The sequence below is a fragment of the Culex quinquefasciatus genome, chromosome 1 (genome assembly GCF_015732765.1).
Source record: "Culex quinquefasciatus strain JHB chromosome 1, VPISU_Cqui_1.0_pri_paternal, whole genome shotgun sequence".
Classification (NCBI taxonomy): Eukaryota; Metazoa; Arthropoda; class Insecta; order Diptera; family Culicidae; genus Culex; species Culex quinquefasciatus.
In genome coordinates, this window is record NC_051861.1 from 14,073,823 (window position 1) to 14,101,578 (window position 27,756).

Sequence of the window (27,756 nt, forward strand, 5' to 3'; positions counted from 1 at the left end):
TACGACTTTTCCCCCAAATGGGTGCACGAGAGTGCTGCAGGGTGCGCGAACAATGCGTGGCAATTTAATTTACTCGGAGCACCAACTCCTGGTGAGGAAAGTTGTTTGTTTACATGTTGACTTTCAATAATTTAGCAATTTGGTCAATTTGTTTTATGCGTTGTATATTTCACTAAAAAGCTCGTGTAATTTCTTGTCGAGACAAAATTGTTCAGCAACATAATGAATACAGACTTTTTCCAGAGTACGCAGATTCTCATATTAAGCAATTTGGCATCATTTTTTTTGCATCTGCGCGTCCCTTTCGCGTAAACAAAAAGATCCGGCCATTTGAGGTTATGCAAAATCACCCTTTTTGTAGCTACAAAAACTTTTTCATGGCATAACTTTAAAAGTACTTCACTAAACAGAATAAAATTTAATAGGGTCTTAGGGGACCCCAAAACGAACAGAATGAGGCGGATCCGGCCAAAATCGGTTCAGCCAGTTCTGAGATAATCGTGTGGAAAAAAATCATGTCTACACACATCCCCACAGACATTTGTTCAGAATTTGATTCCGAGTCGATAGGTATACGTGAAGGTATATCTAAGAGGTGCATTTAAGAAGTTCATTTTTCGAGTGATTTTATAGCCTTGCCTCAGTGAGGTGAGGAAGGCAAAACCTTGAACGATCTCTCTGAAAGATAGTGCTGGATAATTTTGATAAGATACATTGGAAAACCGTATAAATACAGTTTATGTATCAAACCATCATGCCAAACATTGTCAAAAGCCTTCTCAACATCCAACAAAGCCATAGCAGTTGATTTAGACTCAAGCTTGTTCTGCTTGATGATTTTAGTTACTCTCGTAAGCTGATGAGCAGTATTATGCCCCTTTCGGAAGCCAAACTGCTCATTCAAAATTATATTATTATCGTTGGTAAAATCCAAAAGCCTTGAATAGATGACCTTCTCAAAGAGTTTGGACAGACTACTCAAAAGACTAATGGGACGATAACTTGTTGGCGATGTTGGATCTTTTTGAGGCTTCAAAATTGGTATGACTTTGCCCAGCTTCCAATTGGTAGGGAAGTAACCAAGTTGCAAACATTTATTGAAAATATTGGCTAGATGTTGAAAGAACTGATCACTCTGTTTTTTCAACACTAGATTAAAAATGTTATCAAAGCCTGGAGCTTTCATATTTTTCATTTGTTTTACTGCAACTTTGACTTCCTCACCAGAAACATGGGAATCTGCAGGAAATTCAAAGGTAGAGTCATTGATTGTTGAAATACTATTGGCAACTGATGTTTCTTTACGGCTGGTCATGGAAGCGCCAAGATTATGTGAACTAACAAAATGAAGCCCAAGTGCATTTGCCTTTTCCTCGGATGTAATCAAACGAGAATCCTCAACAATAAGAGGAGGAATAGGCTTTGGTTTGTTTTTAAGAACTTTTGAAAGTTTCCAAAATGGTTTTGAATAATTCCCAGCTGGCTTACATGTTTTGAAAATTCTTGATTTCTGATATTGTCAAGTCGGTCTTGTATGATTTTGTTCAAATTGTTAACTGAAATCTTTTGTCATAGTCCCCAGTCCGTTGATATTGTCTCCTATAAACATTCCTAAGTCTAATCAAGTGTTTAGTATCTACGTCAATATCAGTTACCTTAAAATTAACAGGAACCTCCCGAACGTTGGCAGCCTCTGCTTGGTTGATAGCCTGCTGGATCACCTCCAGCGAACGATCAATATCAGCAGAAGTTTCCGGGTGTTGATCATAGTCGATGTTGCTGTCTACCACTTGCTGAAACTGCTGCCAGTCAACGTTGTGGTAATCTTTCCGGGTTGGTTGCCGCTGCGGAGTAACGGAAGCTCCAACCTCCACAACCACCGGATAGTGATCAGAACTCAACTCTTCAAACACCTCAGGATGAGCCACGTTCTCAGCCATATTGGTAATGAAGAAGTCGATGATTGAGTGATTCCCAGACCGAGCCACCCTCGTTGGACGATCCGGACTCACAACGTTGTAGTATCCGTTTTGCAGATCGTTGTGCAGAATCACTCCGTTCCGATTCCTCCTGCTGTTGCCCCAAACTTCATGCTTCGCGTTGAGGTCACCAGCGATGATGTACTTTGCGCTCCGCCGTGTCAGCTTCTGGATATCGCTCTTCAGTTTTGCTGCTGAACCATCTCTGGAATTCACCTGACGTGGGCAGTATGCAGCAATGAAGAGTACTGGGCCAACAGAAGTGGGAATTTCCACCCCAACGGCCTCGATGATGTCCAGCTTGAAGTGTGGCAGCCGGCGTGGCTTGAGATCACGATGAACAGCGACAAGCACACCTCCTCCTCCAGAGGTGGTCCTGTCGAGCTGCGTCGCGATCTTGTAGTTTTGCAGATAAACTTTTTCACCGGGCTTCAGATGAGTTTCCGTGATGGCAGCTACGTCGATCTCCTTCTCGCGAAGAAAATCCACCAGCTCTAAGTTCTTCCTCCTAATGGAGCAAGCGTTCCAATTCAGCAGCTTGAGGGACCTACGATCCATACTGGATGACGAACGAGGTCAGCACTTCAATCTGCTGGGTCTTGGTTTTGCATCCACGCAGTGCAGCGGACATCTGTTTGAAAATATTGAGGAGTTCGGTTGAGGTGTAAAGATCATTACCATTTTCCTCAACTGCTGGTTCTTGGTTGGTCTTGGCTCCTGGCTGAAGCCCGGTGGTGGCGGTCTCGGCTCCTGGCTGGAACCCGGCCGTGGATGATTCATCTCAGCTCTCTTCCTGGGATCCAACGGCAACGGTGCCAAGTTCGGGACCTGGCGTCGCGGTTGAAGAGGTGGAAATTTTGCTCCACCAGGGCTGGAGGAGTTCTACGACGCTGAGGCTGATTCTTCGTCGATGCTTGCTGCCGAATTTTCACGAACTCAGCTCTCTTGGGGCACTTTCGGTCGGTTGACGAGTGCTCACCGTTGCAGTTGAGGCACTTCACCAGCGAATCTTGGATGCACTGGGATGTGATGTGCGCATCGGTACCACATTTGGCGCAACGACGCTTCAGGTGGCAGTTCTTACCTCCGTGCCCGAAGCCCAGGCAGTTGAAGCATTGTGTGACGTCACGATGCACTGGTCGGTATCGCTCCCACGACACGATAATGTTGAAAACCGCTCGAATTGCCTTCAGCTCAGGAAGCGTCGTCGATCCCTTAGCCAAATGCAGCAGGTAGAGCTGGTCACGGTACTTGATGTCTTTGTTGCGTCGGCTCATTTTGTGCACGGCCAACACATCCAGTTTCAAAACTTTTAGCTCGGCAGCTAATTCCTCCACTGGCATGTCGTACAGACCTCTGACGACGATTTTGTACGGCTTATCCATGACGACATCATGGGTAAAGTACTCCGCCTCGTTTTCGGTCAAGTAATCCTTGACCAGTTGATAGTGCTGCCTGGATTGCACCAGCACCTTAAATCCGTCCTGACACAGACGAATGTTGCCTTGGACTTTCCCAGACTTGATGAGTTCAACCAGCCCCGCTCGAAAGTCGATCGTTGCTGCTGATTGCCTCACATAAAAAGGAGGCAGTTTCTCCTTTCGCTGTTTCACTTCATTCTCCTTTGCTTCCGCTACCTGGTCCTCGTCAGGCAGTCCAGCAAACTTGTTGTTCTTCAAAAGCTGCTCCTCGTGCGATGAAGAGTTCTCCTCCTCCTCATCCATCGGTACAGTACCGTCGCTCTTTTTCGTCTTTTTGCTGTTCGATGTCACTTCCAAAAGCACCTTCCTTTTGGAAATTCCCGGTTTTTGGCCATCAGTTGAGGCCTCAACCTTCCTTTTGGAAATTCCCACTTTTTTGCCTGCTTGAGCCGCAGGTAGGGCAATATTGCCGGCGTTTTGCGCCGGGACGCGACGAGTCATGTTGATTCAGACAACCTTCACCAACGAATGCTCGGATAACAATGAGCAGTGCCATCTATTACCCTAAAATTTCAAAGTTTTGATTTCGGTTTGATTTTTACATAAATTCAAGCGTGAAAACTAGAAAACGACATCCGCATATCTGTGGCCTGCACTTTCGGAAGTCGCAACGTTTTCGCGTGGAAACAACAACAAACAAACAAAAACTGTTGCCCGTCTATGTGGGACCGGAAACGGAATAAACGGTCGAAATTCCCTTCGGCATTTGGCCCCGGCCGTCGGCGTCGGCAGACGACCTCCGGCAGTGCAAGGTAAATATTTGATTTTTTCTCGTCTCTCTTCTTCTTTTTGCACAAATACACAAAAAGATACACAACAGATTATAGTTGAAGGTTGTTATAATGAGTGTGAGTGTGTCACGAAATGTTGGGGGGTGGTGAGTAAACAGTTGTGATGTTGGCAGTAATTTCAGTTTAACTTGCCCGTGGTGGCAATGTTTTGGCGGAAAAGAAAATAATGCAAATTGACACGAAGAAACAGGTGGTAATTTGTTTGATCGATATCTTCATTGCTGTTTGGTGCTGAGTTTTGAGCCATTTCACTCATCAAGGTTAAGACTATGCCATATCAGAAGAGTGGCGTTTAACCTTTCACTGATAGAGTCGTTTAACATTGTTTTGTATAGTTTCGATAGCGGACTTCTGATATTGACCGAGATATTTTCTTTTGATTAACTTCTCTAATACCGACTTCAAAGTTAAGGTAAATACATATTGTAAGCTGTCAAAAGTGTACTGTTTAGTTAATATATTGATGTGGGATTCTCGTCTCTATTACGGACGTCGACCTTAAGGTATCCCAATAAAAAAACTGCATGTAATGTAATGCATCTCAACTACGGACGTCAACATTGAGGTACCAAGATGTCATGAGAAGGAACAGGTTTAAAAGCAGGTAAGTTTGTGATAACCAGTAGCCAGTGGGTAATAAAATGTTTGGTAAGTACACTTAGTTTAAGCTGTCACTGTAGGGAAATTTTTTGAAGGCTCTGTCAAACAATTCGAAGAATTTAGTATCTAGAAAAAGCAGTTTTCTTCTTTGTGGTAACTTTATAATTTCAAAATCAAGCATCTAGTTTAGACAATCTTTGTGATGAATTATCTTTTGAACAGAAAAGTAAAATGTCTTAATTAAAAGTGTTATTCGAGTATTCTAAATCTTGATAAGTACATATTATAAGCTGTCAAAAAATGTCCAGCAAATTTTAATAAGTCACTGCCAAGTTTCCACGATGAGTAGAAAGTCCCATCAGCTTCAGTTTCTTTCATGTAGACAATCGTGTTCCTAAATCCCCCTGCCATCGTCACGCACTCGAGAAGTGCTTCCCAAGTGGCTCTTACCGGAGCTCATCTGGTATCGCCTCCAAGCGGCCTCTAATTCGATGAAAGCAATCTAAATTATCTAGGTATGGAGGTAAGCCGTTTTTCCAAACTCTTTTTTTCTCGATGTTCTCAATTTGCTTCGTTTTAGATGAAAACAATGTAGAAAAAAACACTCGACTGGCATATGTGTTTGTGTACTTGAACACAAGCCACCTTGCGCCGGAGCTGTTCCGTGTCCGTAAAGTGTTCCGAGGGCAGTATAAATAGACTACTGCTAGCGGGGAAACCGGGAGAGGCTTGAAACAATTAGGGAAAATTTCATTTCCAGACGCGAGCCCAGAGGCCTAGAAAAGCGTTTTCGGTGAGAGCACGGCAAAATTATAATTTTATGAATTTAAGAAATTTCGGTTTGCACTTCTACTACGGACTTCAAGATCAAGGGCAAAATAGTAGATTTCAAACTCTGAAATTTTGACTTTCCGTGCGATCACGTATCTCTGTGAGACATAGGGCGCGAGGAAATGAAATCAAAAACTAATTTCGATAAAATCTGTACCAACGCCACCGCCCACCGCGAGGTGGGTCTAGCAGAAAAAGAGTTGGTGGAAAACGTGGGAAGGTAAAATGTAAAAGAAACAATTTACACTCAGCTGGTAAGAATAAGTTTCGAATTTTCTGGTAAAGTGCAGCAGGTTCAAACTACGACAGGATTTCGGAAAACTCAAAAGTCAGTCTCTGTTTTGAAAAAGTTACGCAAACCAGTAGGGGTACGAACGCTGCTGTCACCGCAACATCAGTTTATTGCATGTTCTGGTTTTTCCAAGTACTCATCGAGTGCTTCACCGAGCTTGTCCCACCCTAAATTGGGAAATGTGGGGTTCTCATCACTACTACGGACGTCAATATCGAGGTATCTTATCGAAGGAAGAACTTTTTTTTTTGCAGTGCTTTTCAGTTACGGACGTCAACATTGAGGTAGCTGGCAGTCATGGTCATGAAAAAGGCTACATATAAGCAGGTAAGTTTGTGTAAAACAGTTGCTGCGAGAAACAATGTTTGGTAAGTAGACTTAGTTTAAGCTGTCACTTTAGGGAAATTGTTTGTGAAGGCTCTGTCAAATCTGTCAAATAATCCTAAGAATGTAGCATGAAAACTCACTTTTAAAGCAGATTAGTGTCCGTTTCACCCCAGTTAGCCCCATTGCAAGTGCTCTTTCGATGTCGGTGAATGTGCGTTGTGTGACACGGCCAGTTGCCTGCCCAACGTCATGCAGAACTTTTATAGGTCCGGCAAAAGAGCAGCCGTTCCGTCTGAGTGTTATTGTCACCGACGTCGTCGTAATCGTCACACACACACTCACTTGGCCAATATTTACCGTTAAAACGCAACGTCTACTCGCGCTTGTAATTTATGTATGGTCAGTATCAAACGATCGCACGTGTGTTCGTGTCGTCCGTGTTCATTATTAGTACTCAGCTGACACTTGCTCTCAAAAGGGAACGTACGTTAGGGATGAAAACCTCGCAAGTTTCCCAACGGTAGAGCATCCCATTGTTGACCTAAGGTCCGAAAACCATCTGTCCCTGCGCGGTTCGCACACACTCTAGTATAATTGTTTTGCCAAATTCTGACCAAGTGGTGACGGCAGTAACGACAGCTGCTGGTTGGTGCTCGGACAAAAAGCAAATAAATACTCGTGTCTACTGGCGTCGACCTATTTTTCTGCACACCACGCCAAGTTCCCTCGTTTTAGGAGAGGTAGAAACACGCGAATTTGATGTTGTTGGGCGGTCAGTGATGCCAAATTTCAATTGTTTTGTTGAGAATCCAACATAAAAAAAAGAAAATACCCACATTGATTTCAACAAAATAAATGGTGGTTTTTCAAATCGGAATTGCATTTCAGCGGAGGAAACACATCAAAAACATATAAAATACACACGACAAAAGTGAATTGCTATGTCAACGGACACTTGGCACTCGGTGCGACATGGATAGCATAAGTTATGTTTTGCCGTAGACCGATTCAGTCTCTGGCCTTTTTTTTTATTCAGATTCAATGTTTGCGTTTGAAAAGTGAGAAGTGTCTCTCGTTTCGGCGACTGCAGCAACGTGTGTGTGTGTGTGCAGGAAAAGTTAGTTTTTTTTTCGCTCGCTTCGTGATAAATGGTGTGTGAAAATTAATTGAAATAGTTTACCGGCGATCTGGCAGATTGGATCGTGTTTCGTTTAGTTTGGGAAAAAATAGTGGCCTGCTTTGGCCCAACAACATTTCTGAAGTTTTTATTTTGAAAAGGTCCAATAAACCAAATTTTCAGTTTTTGCTATTTGGGTGTTTTTGAAACCGCCTTGAGTCAGGGGTGTTGAAATACACCCAAAAAGTAAAAAATTCAAAATTTGGTTTATTGGACCTTTGAAAAAAAAAAATAATAAAATTCCAGATTTGTATATAACGTCGTAGAACGTCAAATACAAATGACAAAGTTTCTTTGATAAAAAAAAAACAAATCAAATAACACAAACTTCAAACATACACTAAGTACAACAGTTGGCAACCTTCGTTCACTAAATGATTTCAAGAATTGAGCAGGTCTTCCAAGAATGTGTTTTTTGTATTTTTTTTTAATATACAAAAATTGTGTGAGCACTTCCTCCACGATCAAAGAGGAATTTTCTGATTAATTTCGTGACTTCTGCAAAGTTGTAGGTAATGATAAGAACTAAAAAAAGCACACGGAGAAATGTCCTGACTTTTTATTTCCTTTTTTAACAAATAATCTATTCTATATTCTATAATCTATAACGGTATTACCGTTATGTTTTAGTATTTAACTATTTATATTTTTATTTGTTTTAGGGACAAACTCCCACAAATTTCGAGGCATTCAAAAGTACGGGCCATTTTTTTGCCACCTGGCTATGATTTTTTTTAAAGTTCAGAGTTCAGTTCTTTGAAATTTGACAAATAAACATTGACTATTGGAATCTAGACTTACATTTTCAAAGAGTAAAATTTTCAATATTACGCCCTTTTGAAATTTTAGTCTTGATTCCAACAATTTTTATACATTGAAAATCGGACAATTACTTGCTAAGATATTGGCATTAGAAAATGGGGGGCTGTTTGGTTAAGACTTGGGTGAGACTTCAATTTTCCTGTCAGTTTTTTTTTTATCCGCTGTATCTCATTCAGCAACCAGAGTCCATTTTTCAATGTTTCTAAACTTTCAGTGGCCAAATCTTGAAAACAGTCCACTTTATTAAAAATCACCTAAAAATTCAAATGCAAATTTGATTCTGTTTTGAAAATTTAGGTCAGAAAAAAACCTCTAAGGCAAAATTTACGTCTGTACTGCTCCATAGCTCAAAAGTTGCGGGTTTTTGTCCCCTAAAACAACTTAAAAAAATCAAAATTTAAAATACAAATTTTGGGAATTTTATTTTTTTAAGTTTTTTTGAAAATCGGGATTTTTTCTTGATACAATTTTTCAATCGTTTTATCAATACCTACAACTTTTCTGCAGGCACCAAATCAATCATCGATCGATTTGTTCCCCAAAAGATACAGATTTTCGAATAATTACGAACCATTTTGTACCATTTGACAGCTGCCAAAATTGTATGGAGCCCTGTATGGGTGAACTAATGACACAAAATGGCTTCTTTGGTCAGAGGGCCCCTACAAAGTTTGAGCTAAATTAAATTAAAAAATACAAATAAAATCCGTTTTTGGTTTTGGTGGGGAATTGCTCCATGTTCATAAAATTTTGAAAGCTGTCCATTAGGGTGCAACGAAAAAAAAACTTGAATGTATATTTCCCATTGAACGTATTTTGAGTTGTTGTTTTGGTAGATTTGCCCCTAGAAGGAGTAGACTAGAGGTGGGCAAAACCGCTCTTTTTAAGGAGCCGCTCATTTTCACTCGCTCTTTAAAATGAGCCGCTCTTTTGAACGGGTCTTTCGCTCTTTAAAAAAAAATGTTGAAAAGACTATTTGAAAAAAAATATGGTGTGATTTTTGATTTTTTTTATTAGACTTTATTAGACATTATGTTAAAAAATGCTAAAAACAAGAAGATTCGCTTTAAAATCATAGATCTAAATGTTCGAATAATTGGAAGGGGAAAGTACCCAAACTTAAATCTAAAGTTTTGGAGAAAATGCTGTTAATTTTACAAAATTGCGCTTACTTCTGCCAAAAATTAATAAAATTTTATCATGAAAATATGTACTGTGAACTCTTTTCTACATTCTTATTTAATCAAAAAGTATATAAATGCCAAAGTTAAATCGGACAAAAGGAGTTAGGATATGTTAATTTAGTGGTTTCTGGGCAAAATTTTCCAAGTGAAGCTCTTTGAATTACTCAAACAGCAATTCCATTTGAAAAGAGCATAAACCGAAAAAAAAGTTCTCCGATCGGGCTCAAAATTTTTCTGGGGGTTCCTTGGCCAAAATAATTAGACCCGTATTTTTTTGTTTGGCCATTAGGGTGACCTACATCGTGCTAGGGTGGTTCGAAAAATGGCAATTTTCGTCATTTTTCGCAAAAACCACTTTTTTTTTCAAAAAATCATATCTCCGCGTCATTTCATCCGATTTCAGCTGTCTTAGACGCAAAAGAAAGGTGATTAGTGTGGCTATTTGAGAAAAATAGTGAGAAGTTTCAAAAATCTAGCTAAACATTTGAAAAAGTCGTATGAAAACTTAAAATGGCGTTTTGACCGTGTCTGGACCAAAGAGCCTATGTCTGGAAATATGTTTATCGGATTCCTCGGAAAATTTCACAATACATATCAAAATATTGGCGATGTCGAACCGTACGTTTCCGAGATATGATTCTTTGAAAATAAAAACTGAGTTTTTCGACGCGCCACGCGCAAAAACAGGAAAATGACGAAATCGGCAAAAAATCAACTTTTTTCACTAAAACTGCAATAACTTAAAAATTTCAGCGATGACCTATACATGTTAGGGTATCAAAAGCGTATTTTAATTACAAAAATTTTGGTACCCTAACATGTATAGGTCATCGCTGAAATTTAATTAACTTAATTGCAGTTTTAGTGAAAAAAGTTGATTTTTTGCCGATTTCGTCATTTTCCTGTTTTTGCGCGTGGCGCGTCGAAAAACTCAGTTTTTAATTTCAAAAAATCATATCTTGGAAACATACGGTTCGACATCGCCAATTTTTTGATATGATATGTGAAATTTTCCGAGGAATCCGATAAACATATTTCCAGACATAGGCTTTTTGGTCCAGACACGGTCAAAACGCCATTTTAAGTTTTCATACGACTTTTTCAAATGTTTAGCTAGATTTTTGAAACTTCTCACTATTTTTCTCAAATAGCCACACTAATCACCTTTCTTTTGCGTCTAAGACAGCTGAAATCGGATGAAATGAAGCGGAGATATGATTTTTTGAAAAAGTGGTTTTGCGAAAATGACGAAAATTGCCATTTTTCGAACCACCCTAGCACGATGTAGGTCACCTAATGGCCAAACAAAAATACGGGTCTAATTATTTTGGCCAAGGAACCCCAGAAAATTTTGAGCCCGATCGAGAACTTTTTTCGGTTTATGCTCTTTTCAAATGGAATTGCTGCAAATTTGTACTCCGGTAATTCTATAATGTGTCTTCCGATCAGTTATGCAATGAAAAGTTGTTTATTTTGTTAGAAAATCCTTCACTATGATAGTAATTTAAGTTCACCAAAAAGTTTGCCGTGTACATTGTTCTGACAAATTTGACATAATTTATAAGCATTGAAATATTAAAATTAAGTTTAAAAAAAATTTATGATTTTTATAAATTTTAATACAGACAAAAGTTTCAAAATGATTGCATCTTGGAACGGATCTTTCAAAAGACCAGAATTTCCAAAAGAACACGAATTGACGCAACGTGATTAGTCACAAAACTCTATTTATAATTTAGATAGATGGTGATTCACGCGTTCACGTGCTACTTGAACTGTGGGCGCCTTTTTGACTACACAGCAAAAAATCCGATGGTAAAATCGCATGCAAAAGCATGCACATCACCTTTGTGAGAAAAAGCATGTAATATTGCATGAGAAAACGTGTACACAAATAGCATGTAGGCAAGAAAAAAAAATGACGCACACTCCAAAAATATAATCAATTTGGTGAGAGTCATCTCCAGATTACCAAGTCCACGCCCCAACCATCTCGGATATCTCACCGTCTAATCAAATAATTGGCTCAACGGCAATGTAGCAATAGGTTTCTCGTACGTCGTATACTGCATTTACTGTAATACGGTGTATGGGGAACATACAGGTACATCGGTATTGATCCAGACAACTTCACAGCCTTTTTGCTTCTTGTGTACACGTTTTTTCATGCAATATTACATGCTTTTGCTCACAAAGGTGATGTGCATGCTTTTACATGCAATTTTACACGGTTTTTTTTTACTGTGTATCTCGCGATAAGCTTCAGATAAATAATAATTTCTTATCAGTGCAAAGGGGAAATCCCATGCGTACACAACAAAAAAGCAGCTGTTTCTGTCATGTTTCAGATTTTGTCAAAATATGGACACAAATGTCACAACAATTTCCCACTCACATGGCTAAACTTGGTCGCGATTTTGGTGTGCTCCTCCTGGTACTGCTTCCGGACGCGCCGCTTGTCCTGGTACAGGTGGGCCAGCTTGTCCAAGCAGACGGACTCGAGCTGCTCGGCGTTGGCTTTGACCTGTTTGGCCGTGTGCTCGAGCTCCTCCATGAAGGCTCGCCAGGCCCGGGTGATGTGACTTCCTGGCGATGGGAAAGAAAAATATGGCTGTTAGTGGAGTTTGGTTTGTGGTTTGCAGTTTGGTAAATGAAAGAAAAATAGTGCACCGTAAAATCAGCACAGGCCAAATGGTAAGATAAACATGGAAAACATATCGTTATCATGGAAGGTGTTATCAGTTGGAAAGAGAACATTTATTTAGATAGCAGTCTAGATGCAAATATTAGATTAACATTTGGCTTGCTAAACGTTGCAAAGCAATGGCAATAGTGTTTTGATATGCTTGCATTTATTTTGGTCAATTTATGTTTCTATCCCAATCATTATTCTGAATATTTTTTAGAAATGGTCTAAAAATATTTGAAATGATTATTAATATGATTTTAGGATTTTTTCTTTGTTTAAACGCGACACCTTTAACAAGTATACACAATGTAATCGAGTCATCCCATTAATTGCCAGTTGTTCAAAGTGCAACCACCCGCGACGGTAGTTCATTCTGGTTTCTGCTTTGATGCACTGCCAAAATCATTCACGGTGGCAGTCAAGTTCAATCTGCGTTAGCTCAGTCAAGTTTCATCGCTGAGTTATTTTGTGACGAGCAAAGTTCACGATGCGTCGTGCGACGAAAAAAATCAGCTGTCATGGGAACAAGCAAAAAAAGTCCCGGCACAGATTTCAAACTTCAAATTCACAAATCACAATCACAAAAATTTGCAGTTTTTAAATAAAATGACAGAAACACGACTAAAAATACTTCTCTAAATTACTAGCAAATTTTACAAATAAAAATGTCGGTCTAATAGTCTGTGCTAAATCATCATTAAATTATTCGTCGCGCCACGGTTGGCAGACGTCGCCAACAAAGGTCAATTGGGGGATGAAAGAATGTGAATAAATGTTCAGCACCCAATCACACACATGTGCAATCGTGCAAAAATTGGTCAGAATTTGACGCCCTTTTGACAGTTGATAAAAACACGGAGAGAAACAATAATAAAAAAATCAAGACAACCGAGGAATTTCAGCAATTCAAAACAAACACTTTGGTAGAGAGCAATAAAACCATTTGTCTTGTTTCGTTCTGCAAATTTTCGCACATCCACGGATCGCCGTGATCGTACTATCGTGACGCAACGTCGCTTTTGGGCCAAATTGAGTCAAGAACACCAGTTTGTGCAAAATTCAATTTCAATCCGGAAAAAAAATCCGTACATTGCTATCACTCACACCCTGCAAATTGCTATAAGGGCGACAACTGGCCAATGGGATTTAAGTCAGAACGCGTTTGACACACGTACATGCCCGACAGCTGTAAACAAACTTCGGGAAAATGCACAAAATGGTGTTTATCATTGTTTACATTGCTTGCTCTAATTGTTGTTTATTCAAGGTCGAAACGTCAAAAAGCGACAATACGGCAAGATAGCACGATCACGTCGAAATGCTCGCAAAGCAACGCAGACAAAGTTTGCACCAAAGTAGGGAAATTAGCTTTCTTTGTTTTCGTTTGTTTGCCTGATTATCTCCCGATTGTGTGTGTAGGTGTGTGTGATTGCGTGCATGTTTTCTTTCAATCAAACAGGTTCCAACGTTTATTAAATTTCCGCTCATTTTTTCTTTCTTCTATCGCGCGATGTGTGCGTGTTTTATTATGTGTGGTGGCGATTTTTTGTTTTCGGGGAATTTATTGGATAACAGGTTGTTCTGGTGGTGGTGATCGGGTTTGTTTTGTAATATAAACACTTGGAAATCTGATAAAAGAGCAAAACTGGTTGCCCGTAACGAAACGCAATAAAAATAGCGCGAGATTAGAGGCAAAGTTGACAATCATAAGCTGAGTCACCCTAGCAGCAGTCGAAAAGTCGTCTAACTATACAAACTTTGAGACTAAAATGGTCGCAGTTAATCGGTTGAAACTTGGTGCGTGTGACATAAGGATGACAGGTTTGTGCGAAAATCAAAACTGACAGGTGAAGGGGGACCACCCCGTCTATGGCATTGTGTGTTTTGCGATACTCAGTGAATGGTTGAATTTGCCATTTTTATTGCGTCTAGCCAGCCTTACATCTGGTTGCTTCAGCTATGATAGAATTTAGCTGTAAAAGTCATACTTAAAAACAGGGCTGTGGAGTCGGAGTCGGAGTCGGAGCCGGAGTCGGTGGAGTCGGGTCTTTTTGGGGACCTGGAGTCGGAGTCGTCAAAACTCGAACAGCTGGAGTCGGAGTCGGAGCCGGAGTCGGCTAAATTTGATGAGCTGGAGTCGGAGTTGGAGTCGGAGCCAAAGATTTCTGATAACCCGGAGTCGGAGTCGGAGCCGGAGTTATCTTAAATTCAACAAAAAATATGTTATTTATTGTTCAGTATTTCCTATGTAACAGCTTAATTTACAAAACAACTTATATTTTTAATTGATTTATCAGATGCCATTATGTATTTGAAGCTTTTTATTGTGATTGAAAAGCTCTAATTGTGTTATTACACTATAATCACTAAATGATAACCTCTTACCCAAGTATGTAGTATCATCATTCAAAAAATAATTAAAAAATATATTGGTTATGTAGTCAGACTATATTTATGTTTCCTTTCAATTCAAATTTGACCAAATTTCATTCAGTTATTTCTGAAAAAAGTACACACAAAGTCATCTTTTACCCCTATAGCGAATGTCTAAGAGGTTTTAAGTTATATCATTTTTTAGGAAAAAAATTACGAGGTACATAAAAAGATTATAAATAGTAATCACTGTTTTTGCAGATCGGAAAAAAGTCACTGACAGTTTAACTTTTGTAACAAATAATCAACGATAATAACAAACTGAGTACAAGAAAATCAAAGTGTTGCATTTTAAATAATTTAAACTAACAAAAAATGTTAAAAGAAGTTGCAACAAATTTGAAATAATCATTGATTGTTGATGTTGATGTTGATTTTAGGTAAACTATTTTGATAGCGTTGCAAATTATCGTTGAACAAATCGCAAGAATTCAGTACAAAAATGAACTAATAATAAAAATTATAGAACAAAATATAGGATTTTATTTTATTTTTCAAATATTATAAATAAAAAACCCAGAATCAAAATATTATCAACTGGTACGAATTTTCTCATACTGTATGTCTTACGCCAATATGACGGAAGGTGATAATTATTGTAAATCAATGAACCTTATAAAAATGAAATATTTGTGACCTAGAAAATATTTTACTTGTGGATATTTGTTTTTATTATATTATAAGTTTTTTCATATATTTTGAAGAAGAGGCGCAAGATCATCCAAGAAGCTTCGTTTTAGGTGAAGATTCACGAAGTATCGTGCACCTCCTTTTTTAAAGTATATAAAATTTAAAAAATCAAAATCAATTAAAAATTTCCAGGTTAAAATATTTTCCATGCCACAGATATTTGAAAAGGACATCTTAAGCATCCTTTCCACGAAGAAATTGTTTAGATACATTGATTTGCAATGACCGAGCCACGTAGCCCAGTGGTAACGCTTCCGCCTCGTAAGCGGTAGATCGGGGTTCGAATCCTGGCTCGGACCAACACAACTGGTGATCTTTTCCCTTCTGGAATCGATTGCTTAGTAAAGGGAAGGTAGTGTATCGTCACAAACTGGACCTTATCACGACAACTTAGGGAGGCGACCTATGGAATGTTATCATTAACCCTAACATGTTAACATTAAGTTGAGAATGAAACTGCCACTGAATCCGCTTTGTAAATGCCGGCCCCAATACACTTCAAGGGTGTTCCCCTCAGGAACTGGGAAAGATTTACTTTTTATTGATTTGCAATAATAATCTCCTTCAGCCATGGCGTGATGTCCACGTACATCTTAAAAAAAAAAACAAAAAAAAGTTTCGTTTAAAATTGTCATTTAAAAAACAAGGTGCATGTCACTGTGCTTCTTACAAATGTCAGCCTTAAAGTTAGCAAATTGAATTTTAATGTTCTCAAGATCATTAAGGCCAGGTTTCTTTTAGTTATTCATTCAAAAATAACAATTTAATATTTAAATTTATTAGCTTTGAAAAAAATATTTTCAAATTTGAGGTTAAGCAAGTAAATCCAAATTTACTTACAAAACTGTTCTTCTCAAAATGCCTCTAAAACTGAAGATATTTTTTGATTTCTGTTTCCATAACGTATAAAACTTGTAATCTAGAAACTTTTTTCCGTTTATTTACTTTACTTTACTTTTACTTAACTTATTTTTCTTGAGAAAAACATGACGCTTAGAGAGTATTTAAATAATGCTATTTATCAATGTTTTAAAAATAATTAACTAATAATAGATAACTAACTTTTGAAACATTTAAAAACATGTGGAGTCGGAGTCGGAGTCGGAGCCAACCATTTGTTGAAAGCTGGAGTCGGAGTCGGAGTCGGCTAGAGTTGGTAGGCTGGAGTCGGAGTCGGAGTCGGAGCCAACCATTTGTTCAAAGCCGGAGCCGGAGTCGGAGTCGGAGTCAGCTAATCTGAGAAAGCCGGAGTCGGAGTCGGAGTCGGAGTCGTTTGAAATATGACCCGACTCCGCAGCCTTGCTTAAAAACTAATTCAATCCACCAGTGTGGTTCGCAACAAAGTTCGGATTTGGTTTCAAAAAGTGCATTAAGTGGGTCCTAAAATTGAGCTCAGATTGCTGATTTTAATACACGCAATGATAGAACTTATTTTTCTGAGCACAATGATACTTTGTACTTAAACAAAAAGTTAAAATGGTTTTAAAAATCAATTTTGAAAATAAAAACTTCTTGAAAATCTTATTCTTTAAAAGTAAAAGATTTTTCAGCAACATTCATAATAGATTGGCTCGTCGTTGTATTTGTTTGTTATTGTTTTTGAGGTACCTTCTAGGACTCAAAATAATCCTTCTAAAATGTGGGAGCAATCGGTTGCTTCCGCACTTTGCGCATTTCATATAAATTTTATATGGAATTTAGTATGGAAAAATCCACCTTTATGTTTTGCTGTAAATTTTTATTGCGAACTCTATTTTGAAACCAGCACAAAGCGTTAAAATAGATTTTTTTAGTGAACCTTTCCGAAAAATGAAACCATTTCAAAATGAAGCACAGTACTGTATCAGCAATATCCAAGCCTGACTTTCACATACTTTTGTAGCCGGCCTACGGATATTAGATTGATTGCATACAAAAAAATGACCCGGAAAAAAAGAAAACTGAGATGGCTTTGCCCAGCTTCGCTTGTAGACCCTTGTTTTATCAAATTACGGGCTGGACTTCGTCATGTAGAAGCAATGCATTTCTATTCAGGTTGCCTATAAATTAAAACCATGAAAGTCATTAAAAGAGGGTACTAAGAATCAAGAATTTAGGATAACCACCTAAATCAAAACGACAATGGAAACTCTCCTAGGAATTACCAACAAGGTAACAGAACAATAGGATACGCGCTCAGCAAGCGTTATGACCATCGGCATGATAGAGAGATTGAAATATAAGCTCAATGCTCAAAGTCCGAAACTCACCCTGCAGATCATCGCTCCGGTCCACCTTGAGGCCCTGCTGCGTGACGGCCGCCAGCGAGGCCGCGTACTCTTTGTCGCACTTGCTCTTCTGGATCAGGCAGCGCTTCATCGTCTCCAGCAGCTTCAGCTCGGCTTCCTGCCGGTTCAGCAGCGCCTCGTGCGCCGCCCGGCCTTGCAGCGCCGACGAGAAACCCATTTTTCTGCTATTTTCAACACTTTAGCAACGCAATCGACAATACCACCATTCGGGTTGGTTTTGGAACTCAGGCGCGATTATTCATTCAAGAAACGGCACTTTTAAATAAACTTTGGAATGCACACAACCCAGTCTCTTCTTTGCTTTCTTCTTCGTCTTCTTCCCCACTATCACTTTGCGCACGTGTTACGTCACCCGCGGGGAGGCGCACCTGTAGAGTATTGCGCGTTGCCCGAAAAGAGACAAAACAAACCCGACACGCGATCCCGATCGTCACTTGCGCCCTTCACTCGGAAGCTGCCAGCGTTTTGACAGCACAGCCCAACCTGACTCAGCCTCAACTTCTGTGAGTGAAAGCGCGAGTCGCGACGGCGACAGTCTTTCACTTTTCTTCGTCTTCTTCCTTCTCCTAGTTGGTTGGTAGCTGTCGTTACAGCTTCAATACCGCCGCTGGCACGTCGAAAAACGGCATTTTCTGTCACTTGTTTCGCGCTCGCCGTCCTGGACAGGACCACTTTTGGTCATCGCTTATTCCTGTCACATTTATCAAACGACAAATTGCACCTTTTTTTGCTTCTTCTTCGTCTTGTTTTATCTGCTTGTCACATTTCTTCAAACAGCAAGCTTGGCTTCGGCGCCGCGAGAGAGCGCGCGCGCTCACCGGGGAGTTATGTTTGCTCTGTCTCACTCTGACACCCACGCCTTTCTTTGTGTTATTGGTGTTGCCAAAATGTTGGTTTAGCTTCGCGGAAGACCGATCGAAATGCTGTGAACGAAAAGAGAGGAAAATAATTTGGAATTAGCATAAAACTTTGTCAGCGAGGCTGCTGCCACTGCTGGCTGGTGGATTACACAATATACACATGTGGACTTAAAGTTGCCCTCTGGCGGCGGTGACGGCAACGAGTGCAGTGGTAACAACAATAACATTAATCTAGCTATAGCTAGGTGGTGATCGGTTGGGGAGTTTTGACCGATTTTTGGCGGTCTCCGGCGTTGTTTCGCCTTTGATGCGGTGATTTTTTTTTGGGCTAATTGGTTTGGTTTTGTGAGTGTGTGACACGATTTCCGCTTAATAAACTTGGTGGTTTTGGTGTTTTTAGGGCTTTTGAGTAAATTTTATTGGTTTATCTTGGATGGATGAAATTTGGTTATTCAATGCGCTTTATGCTTGGAGCATCATCATTTTTATGGGACGCATTCATTTAAGATTACAAAACTTGCTGAGCATAACTGCACTGATAGACAAGCTTCACGATAATCACTTAGAAGTTAAGAGAAAACATCAGCATTGGAGGTTCCCTAGACGTCAGAATCGAGGTACCCTTTGGCGACATTTATTCGTGTTGAAATTTTCAACAAGGTAAGTGAGTGAATGAAACCCTGTTTTGTTCGGTGAAGCGAGGTAAGTACGTTGAGTGAAAACTAGAAGTGGTGCTGTCAATATCTGTCTTTTCTGTCAATATCTGTCAAATCTGTCTATTGTTGTGAGGCCTCTACCAGATACTCAGCGCTAGTCTACCTTCACGTTAGGAGAAGCTAGTGTGAGCAGAGGGAGTAGAATTAGCCTCGATTTTGCAGAGTTTGTGCCCGTACCCACACAAACACGTGCGCCGAGTGACACCAATACGGGTTGCGGAGTTTGATTTTGAAGAAAGAGAGTCGGCACATGCAAAAACAGGTAGATGGGGATTGACGTTGATTAGCTCTTTTTAGGTTTTCTGTGAAGGTGGAGGAAAAAGTTTTATTAGATTCTAGCAGATACGAATCTTAAGCCCGGTGAGGCGAAACCCCTTTGGAGAGCTGGATGTGCTATCGGCCGCATCAAAGTGAATAATCTTTTAACGAAATTCAATTACTGCATCCCTTTGGGCACGCACACCACACCATACCGACACGTCTGGCTGAGAGTTGCTCTTTCCGGTTCCGACGTCAAGAAACGCGCAAGTTTAATTAACTTCCACGGATGGATGAAGTACGCCTTACCCTTCGGAGGTGTAAGTGGAGAAAAACCTCAACTGCTGAACAAGACCAGCAACAATAAAAACCTAATTGACTTAAAAATAACTTTTTGTACATCTTCTCTTTTTCTCTGCATCTCTCGTCGGGGTACTTCCCATACCGGGGATTTGTTTGTGAGAGTGCAGCCCAGCAAGTGTAAGCATAAATAAGAAACGAACAGCTCCGCAGAACAGGGTGGAATAATAAAACATGTGAAGCTGGATGCTGGTGCTGCACAAAAGTAGCTTTAATTCGACAAGTGAAATCCACTGGAAGCGTTTTGTTCAGCGGTTCAGATGGATGAGAACGCAACATTATCCTATAACTATTTGACATAATTGACAGAGTTGACAGTATGTTGTACTTACCTTTACACTCTGCCCCAACGATCAATTCAACAAGAACATTATCAAGACCACCTCGATTCTGACGTCTGTGATTGGGAAACGACTTCCGAGAAACCTTTAATGCGCAGTACTTGTGCACTGGAGCCCGCAGGACAAGGAGCAAAACAAAATAGAAAAACAAACTCAACCAAGTTAGCAACAACACCGTCTTGTGGCGCATATCCACCGAGACACAGAAGATTGTGTGCAAACAACCAGGAGAGCAAAACCAGTCTGCACGTGTGAGAGAGTCCGCGTGAGGTCTTTGAGGGAAGTCAACAAGGGATTCGGGAGCCCATAACAGCTCCAGCGTTGTTGATGTTGCTATTCATCATCGTCAGCAGCGTCGTTCGGCGCTACAACGCCGACCAAGTCGGTCGTAGTGGTTTTGATGGCTGGGCCTTTTTTATTCTTCTTAGAAGACGCACAAAAGGTTTGCTGCTCCCCCAACTCTTGTTCCCCCTGCCCTGACGAACCGGGAGTTCCTGAAGCAACAAGTTGGGGTTAACATCCTAGAGAGGATGAGGCGGCGGCTGGGCATCCAAGGCGACTCGAGTAAAAACGAGTCTTGGACTGACGTTCGCGTCGGTATACCGATTGTGTTCCACCTTCTTCGAAGACGGCGAAGACGGGTCGGGGGAGAGCCTGACATATGATCCTTCTGGGAAAAAGGTGGTACAATTTCAGGTCCAAACCAGGTATGCTACCGCTTGAGGAGACAAAATTGAGGCAGAAATTTGAATTCAAGATTTAGCCATCTTTATTTTTGTTGGGGGGAAACAAATGTAAATCGCGCACATTAAACTTTGCAAACGAAAAAAGTGCACGTTTTGGGTCACGTACCGAGCGGCGAAATGGAACCGACGCGAAAAAGTTTTCCACTTTTGGATTTATTATGACGGACACGTCTCAAGTGTGCCGGCCTGGTTGGACCCAAGTTGGGGGATTTTGCTTCATCATGGTGTCATTTTTTTCTAACTGGGAAGATCGACAAATACAAACTTTTGAGGGAGTCGATATTTTCTTACATTTCGTCATGTTTTTTTTATGAAAAAAAAACTCCTTAACAGGATAGTCAAGTAGAAATATAGATGCCAGATAAACCTTTTCTAATCCATGGATGCATTCAGCAACCCTTAAACCACGGAGCCACGGACGAACGGACATGACACCAGGAACCAACGTTGCCAGATTATTTTGTGGGAGATCTGTATTTTTTTTTGAAAATAAATCTGTATTTTATCTGTATTTTGTAAAATTCGAAGCCATAGCAGACATTTTTAAAAAAATTAACTACAGATTTAAGCTTTTTAAACATATTAAAGCATAAATTAATTACTAAATTGTTGAAACTTTCAAATAAAACCATTTCAAAAAATCTGTATATACAGATTTTTGGGATTGAAAAATCTGTAAAATACAGATTTATCTGTATATCTGGCATGGCTGCCAGGAACAAATTTACTTCAAATTTCTGAAGCAAACCATCACGTGCGCCATCTACATTCGAGTTGTCGAAGTAGCATCGCGCGAATACGCATGATTTCTCAAAATGTCTTAAGTAATAATTGATTAAACCATTGAGCATTAGTATGGTGCTAGAAACAGTTTTTGGCATTAAGTATGTCTTTATGATTCTACAGTGAGTCAAATATTTGTCCGTACCCCCCATACGGAAAATGTTTGTGATATAAAAGTTCATAAAATACGACCAAAGTACCATGTTTTATACATCAATAGACGCGGCAGAATATCCTCTTTAAGACACTGTCATTGGATTTGCAAAAAACTTTTTCTAAAAAAATACAAAAATATTTTACTGAAAATAGTCAAAAAAAGAGGTCAAATAATTGTCCGTACCCCTAATAAAAGTACAAAATCTGATCGATTTAAGTGAATTCATTTATGAAATGTTGTTTCTGTGTCAAATACTAGTACCTCTAGCCAGTTTGTGACAACTTTGAACTTCTGATAACTTTGTTAAGTTAGTTTATATTAAAAATTGGATTAAATTTAGTTTTTTTTTATGTAAAACTTATCAAAATATTAGTTTATAAACAACTATTTTTATAAAATTGCTATTTTATGTTGTAAGAGTCTCTATTGAACAAGTTTTAACAATATTTGTTTGAAATATACATTGTTTTCATCTTTTTTATTGACATTTTTCGACCAAAAATACTGTTTCGGAACAATACCGTTAAACAATCCTGATTGTCCCGGAACCGGTTTAACCCCTCGGAGGGAAATTTTGTGGTGGTCAGATAAAGGACAAAAAAAACCCACCTCTTGCAATTTGAAGCATCCAATTTCGTCCACTACAGCCCGATTACGAGTCCCTAGTCTGAAATTTGAAATTTTCAAATTCCTCAAGCAAAACATTCTAACCCAGGCCGGTATAGAAATTCTCAGCACGGAAAGTAAAAATTTCAAATTTCAGTCTAGGGACTCGTAATCGGGCTGAAGTGGACGAAATTGGATGCTTCAAATTGCATGAGGTGGGTTTTGTCCTCTATCTGACCACCACAAACCCTCCGAGGGGGTTCGGGACAATCCGGATTGTTTAACGGTATTGTTCCGAAACAGTATTTTGGTCGAAAAATGTCAATAAAAAGATGAAAACAATGTATATTTCGAACAAATATTGTTAAAACTTGTTCAATAGAGACTCTTACAACATAAAATAGCAGTTTTATAAAAATAGTTGTTTATAAACTTATGTTTTGATAAGTTTTACATAAAAAAACTAAATTTAAACCAATTTTAATATAAACTAACTTAACAAAGTTATCAAGTTCAAAGTTGTCACAAACTGGCTAGAGGTACTAGTATTTGACACAGAAACAACATTTCATAAATGAATTCACTTAAATCGATCAGATTTTGTACTTTTATTAGAGTACGGACAATTATTTGACCTCTTTTTGACTATTTTCATTAAACTATTTTTGTATTTTTAGAAAAAGTTTTTTGCAAATCCAATGACAGTGTCTTAAAGAGGACATTCTGCCGCGTCGATTGATGTATAAAACATGGTACTTTGGTCGTATTTTATGAACTTTTATATTACAAACATTTTCCGTACGGGGGGGTACGGACAAATATTTGATTCACTGTATGTAATTTATCATGGTTACTAAATTTTCCGAAAAATTTAAAGAAATGGTAATATTAATATAAATTCATACGACCATTTGAAAAAATGCTCTTGAGTTTACATCATCCGCTGGCTTTGTTTACGTTTTGAACCAAGTGGCGCGAAGATTTTGACATAAGCGATCTCGTTTGCGCAGGTTTTCGCCAAGAAGAAGTAAAAGAAAACTTGCTTCACTTTTTGAAACCTCGTGTCATGTCCGTTCTTCCTTGCTTAAACTACTATTTTTACAAGCTTGTCCAAAACACAGACAACAGAAACGAGGTATACAAAGCTTTAAATTACTGGAGGAAAAAGGTTACAAAATAACCTTGTAACAAAACAATTTGGTCCTAAAATGAAACTTAGATTGCTGATCTTATTGTTTACAGCGATAAAGCTTATTTTTCTGAGTACAGTGACCCTTTGTACGACTACAAAGAGTTTAAAATGGATTTTTAAATCAATTTTAAAAACGTTACTTAATCCACCCTTTGGTGGTTGGCCCATTCCTCACATTTAAAAGGTGCTATCTAAAATCCAAAGAGTGCGTAAATAACACTTAAATGCTTTTAACTTTTGATAGTGTTGTTAGATCTTCAATGTTTTGGCGCGTTGGAAAGATCTTTTGAATACCTATCCAATGATAGGTCGCATGAGAGATCCGGACAACGTTTTCATCAAAATATCTGAGATCCGGCCTCCAAAAAGTGCATAAATAACTCTGAAGTGCTTATAACTGTTGATAGAGTTGTCAGATCTTCAATGTCTTGGATACGTTGGAAAGGTTTTTTAATACCTTTCTGAAAATGTATAGCATGACGAGGTTTCTTACAAAAAACCACCCTTTTTACAATCTTCCGGACTTTTGTTAAAATCTTTTTTTAGCATAACTTTTGAAGTACTTAACTAAACTGCATAATTTTTAATAGCGACTTATGGGACCCCAAGACGGATCGAATGAGACCAAAACGGTCCAAATCGGTTCAGCCAATGTCGAGATAATCGAGTGACAATTTTTTGATCAACATCCCACCACACACACAGACAGAATTTGATTCTGAGTCGATAGGTATACATGACGGTGGGTCTAGGAGGTCTAATTGAGAAATTCATTTTTCGAGTGATTTTAAAGCCTTTCCTCAGTAACGTGAGGAAGGCAAAAATTAACCTCGCGGTCCTTCTTGACAGATGTCGTATTTATCCAACTCGGTAAATCTGGTTGGAAAAATGTACGACTGGTGCTGAAAAAGTCTTCATTTTGCAACTTGTTGTATAAACTACTATTACGAGTGCTGTCTTTTCTGTCAATCCTATCACATCTTTCAATGCTTTCAATTCTGTCATTTATTGATAAACTTAGTTGAAAACTACATTTATGTCACCAACAAGAGTTCCGTCCAAAAGCGACTTTGTTGCACTTTCTTCACGAACGGTGCCACTCCCAAGTCGTTTGCAATTTCGCCAAACCGACGTGACCCAATTTTCGAGTTACCAAACTTATCCATTAATAATAATTATCGGTTCCCACACACCGCCCCAGTCGTTGGCGGCATCGTCGTTGACTGTCCCGCGATGGTAGCCCCGCGGGCGCTTCAATAATAACAACCAAAACACAGCTTTGTTTTGACCGAAAAGAGAGTCCGACCTGGCGACAACGACCACCACCGGAGTTGTGTCCCACCCCCTCCCCCTTCTTCCTCCAAGGGGTAGAGACTTCTTCGTGATGGATCTTGTTTGTCCACACGGGAGTGTCTTGTTTGGCAACAACTCGTTCCCAGCGCGCCTGTGGAACCACCACCGCGAGCTTCCTGGTATTGGTGAGCTGCTGACTTGGCTTAGTTTGGGTTGTTCAGCCCCAAGTGGGGGCCTGTGCGCAGCAAATCAGGTAAATCAAGTTCTGGTCGCGGTTTTCTTCGACTCCTTCAACTCCCGCTTCGTACACAGAGACTCACCGATGTACCCATACAGTCAAGATCTTTGCCAAGTTGAACTGCTTCGTGGTTTTCTTGGTTTCCCCCCTTTCTCAGCTGACCCTACCTCGTCGACGACGGCGCGGTGCGGTGATCTCGGACCCTGGCACAGAACTGGTTCTTGCGCACTCCAGGTTCTCCACTTCTTCAGGTGGTGCGCAATTATGAACCACTTATGGAACACTCTTCTCTCCTGGTGTTCTTCACCATATTTCCAACTTGCGCGCTCTTCACCGTGTTCTACACGGTGCGTGTACCGAGCAGTCCGAGTAATTATTAGGGTACTCAACACGGTTACACGCAAAAAAGTCCGTTCCCGTAAACGTGAACAACGTACCATGAAAATGGAAACAAAGCAAATTTTATGATAAGATTTTGCACCGTGAACAAATGCATGTTTGCAATCGATTTTCATGAACGTTTGTTCACGAAAAGCCGTAACGCCTGAACTGGTTACGTTTTCCTATTCCCGTAATCATAAACTTAGTTCATGGTATTAGGAAACAAATCATACATTTGTTCACGCTATTGCAAACACAAAACATGAATTTGTGGGCGGAGCCACAGCTTTGAAACAGAGACGAAGAACGTTCAGAAATTATATAACGGGAAAGTGACAGTTGTAGGGTATCATTCACTGATTACGTGACGAACTATTTAATTTTGGCTCGGGTACGGATTTAGTTTTCTGCAGTCAGTTATTCGGACGGCAAAATTAGATAATTTTACCAATTTTGGAATTTTTGGCCGCAAATACAAATACCGGGAACCTGCACAATTTGAGGGCAGCCAACGGACCCTGGACCATCCTGGCCACTCCGGAACGGGTCACCGGTTACCGGTGGCCATTTGGAGACACTTCGGAATTTGCAAGGAACCGGGTCATGTGACGTATCAAAATTCATCAAATTAAAAACTGTGACCGTTTAAAGTGGTACCAATGTCCTCTGGCCCAATCTGGCCACTCCGGAACGGGTCGCCGGTTACCGGTGGCCATTTGGGGACACTTCAGAATTTGCAAGGAACCAGGTCATGTGACGTATCAAAATTCATCAAATTAAAAACTGTGACCGTTTAAAGTAATACCAATGTCCTCTGGCCACTCCGGAACGGGTCACCGGTTACCGGTGGCCATTTGGGGACACTTCGGAATTTGCAAGGAACCAGGTCATGGGACGTATCAAAATTCATCAAATTAAAAAGTATTGCTATTCAAAGCGATGCCAATGTCCGTTGGCCCAATCTGGCCACTCCGGAACGGGTCGCCGGTTACCGGTGGCCATTTGGGGACACTTCAGAATTTGCAAGGAACCAGGTCATGTGACGTATCAAAATTCATCAAATTAAAAACTGTGACCGTTTAAAGTGATACCAATGTCCTCTGGCCAAACCTGGCCACTCCGGAACGGGTCACCGGTTACCGGTGGCCATTTGGGGAATTTGCAAGGAACCGGGTCATGTGACGTATCAAAATTCATCAAATTAAAAAGTATTGCTATTCAAAGCGATGCCAATGTCCGCTGGCCCAATCTGGCCACTCCGGAACGGGTCGCCGGTTACCGGTGGCCATTTGGGGACACTTCAGAATTTGCAAGGAACCAGGTCATGTGACGTATCAAAATTCATTAAATTAAAAACTGTGACCGTTTAAAGTGATACCAATGTCCTCTGGCCAAACCTGGCCACTCCGGAACGGGTCGCCGGTTACCGGTGGCCATTTGGGGACACTTCAGAATTTGCAAGGAACCAGGTCATGTGACGTATCAAAATTCATCAAATTAAAAACTGTGACCGTTTAAAGTAATACCAATGTCCTCTGGCCACTCCGGAACGGGTCACCGGTTACCGGTGGCCATTTGGGGACACTTCGGAATTTGCAAGGAACCAGGTCATGTGACGTATCAAAATTCATCAAATTAAAAAGTATTGCTATTCAAAGCGATGCCAATGTCCGCTGGCCCAATCTGGCCACTCCGGAACGGGTCGCCGGTTACCGGTGGCCATTTGGGGACACTTCGGAATTTGCAAGGAACCAGGTCATGTGACGTATCAAAATTCATCAAATTAAAAAGTATTGCTATTCAAAGCGATGCCAATGTCCGCTGGCCCAATCTGGCCACTCCGGAACGGGTCGCCGGTTACCGGTGGCCATTTGGGGACACTTCAGAATTTGCAAGGAACCAGGTCATGTGACGTATCAAAATTCATCAAATTAAAAACTGTGACCGTTTAAAGTGATACCAATGTCCTCTGGCCAAACCTGGCCACTCCGGAACGGGTCACCGGTTACCGGTGGCCATTTGGAGACTTCGGAATTTGCAAGGAACCAGGTCATGTGACGCATCAAAATTCATCAAATTAAAAAGTATTGCTATTCAAAGCGATGCCAATGTCCGCTGGCCCAATCTGGCCACTCCGGAACGGGTCGCCGGTTACCGGTGGCCATTTGGGGACACTTCAGAATTTGCAAGGAACCAAATCATGTGACGTATCAAAATTCATTAAATTAAAAACTGTGACCG

At 40.1% G+C, this 27,756-nt stretch overlaps 1 protein-coding gene across 5 annotated transcripts in view; it reads right to left on the reverse strand.

Moving 5' to 3' along the window:
• Positions 1-27,756, reverse strand: part of LOC6037420 (tyrosine-protein kinase Fer) — an 87,363-nt gene that overhangs the window by 47,136 nt on the left and 12,471 nt on the right. For 4 of the 5 annotated variants that reach the window (XM_038248131.1, XM_038248123.1, XM_038248109.1 and 1 more), the window contains exons 2-3: positions 17,546-18,507; positions 11,880-12,070 (exon numbers count right to left, since the gene is read on the reverse strand). In XM_038248131.1, the coding sequence (XP_038104059.1) occupies positions 11,880-12,070; positions 17,546-17,741 (387 nt within the window). In that variant the 5' untranslated portion in view covers positions 17,742-18,507. Of the gene's footprint in view, positions 1-11,879; positions 12,071-17,545; positions 18,508-25,301; positions 25,384-27,756 lie in introns of those variants that run through there. The other variant, XM_038248116.1, reaches the window with a different exon arrangement.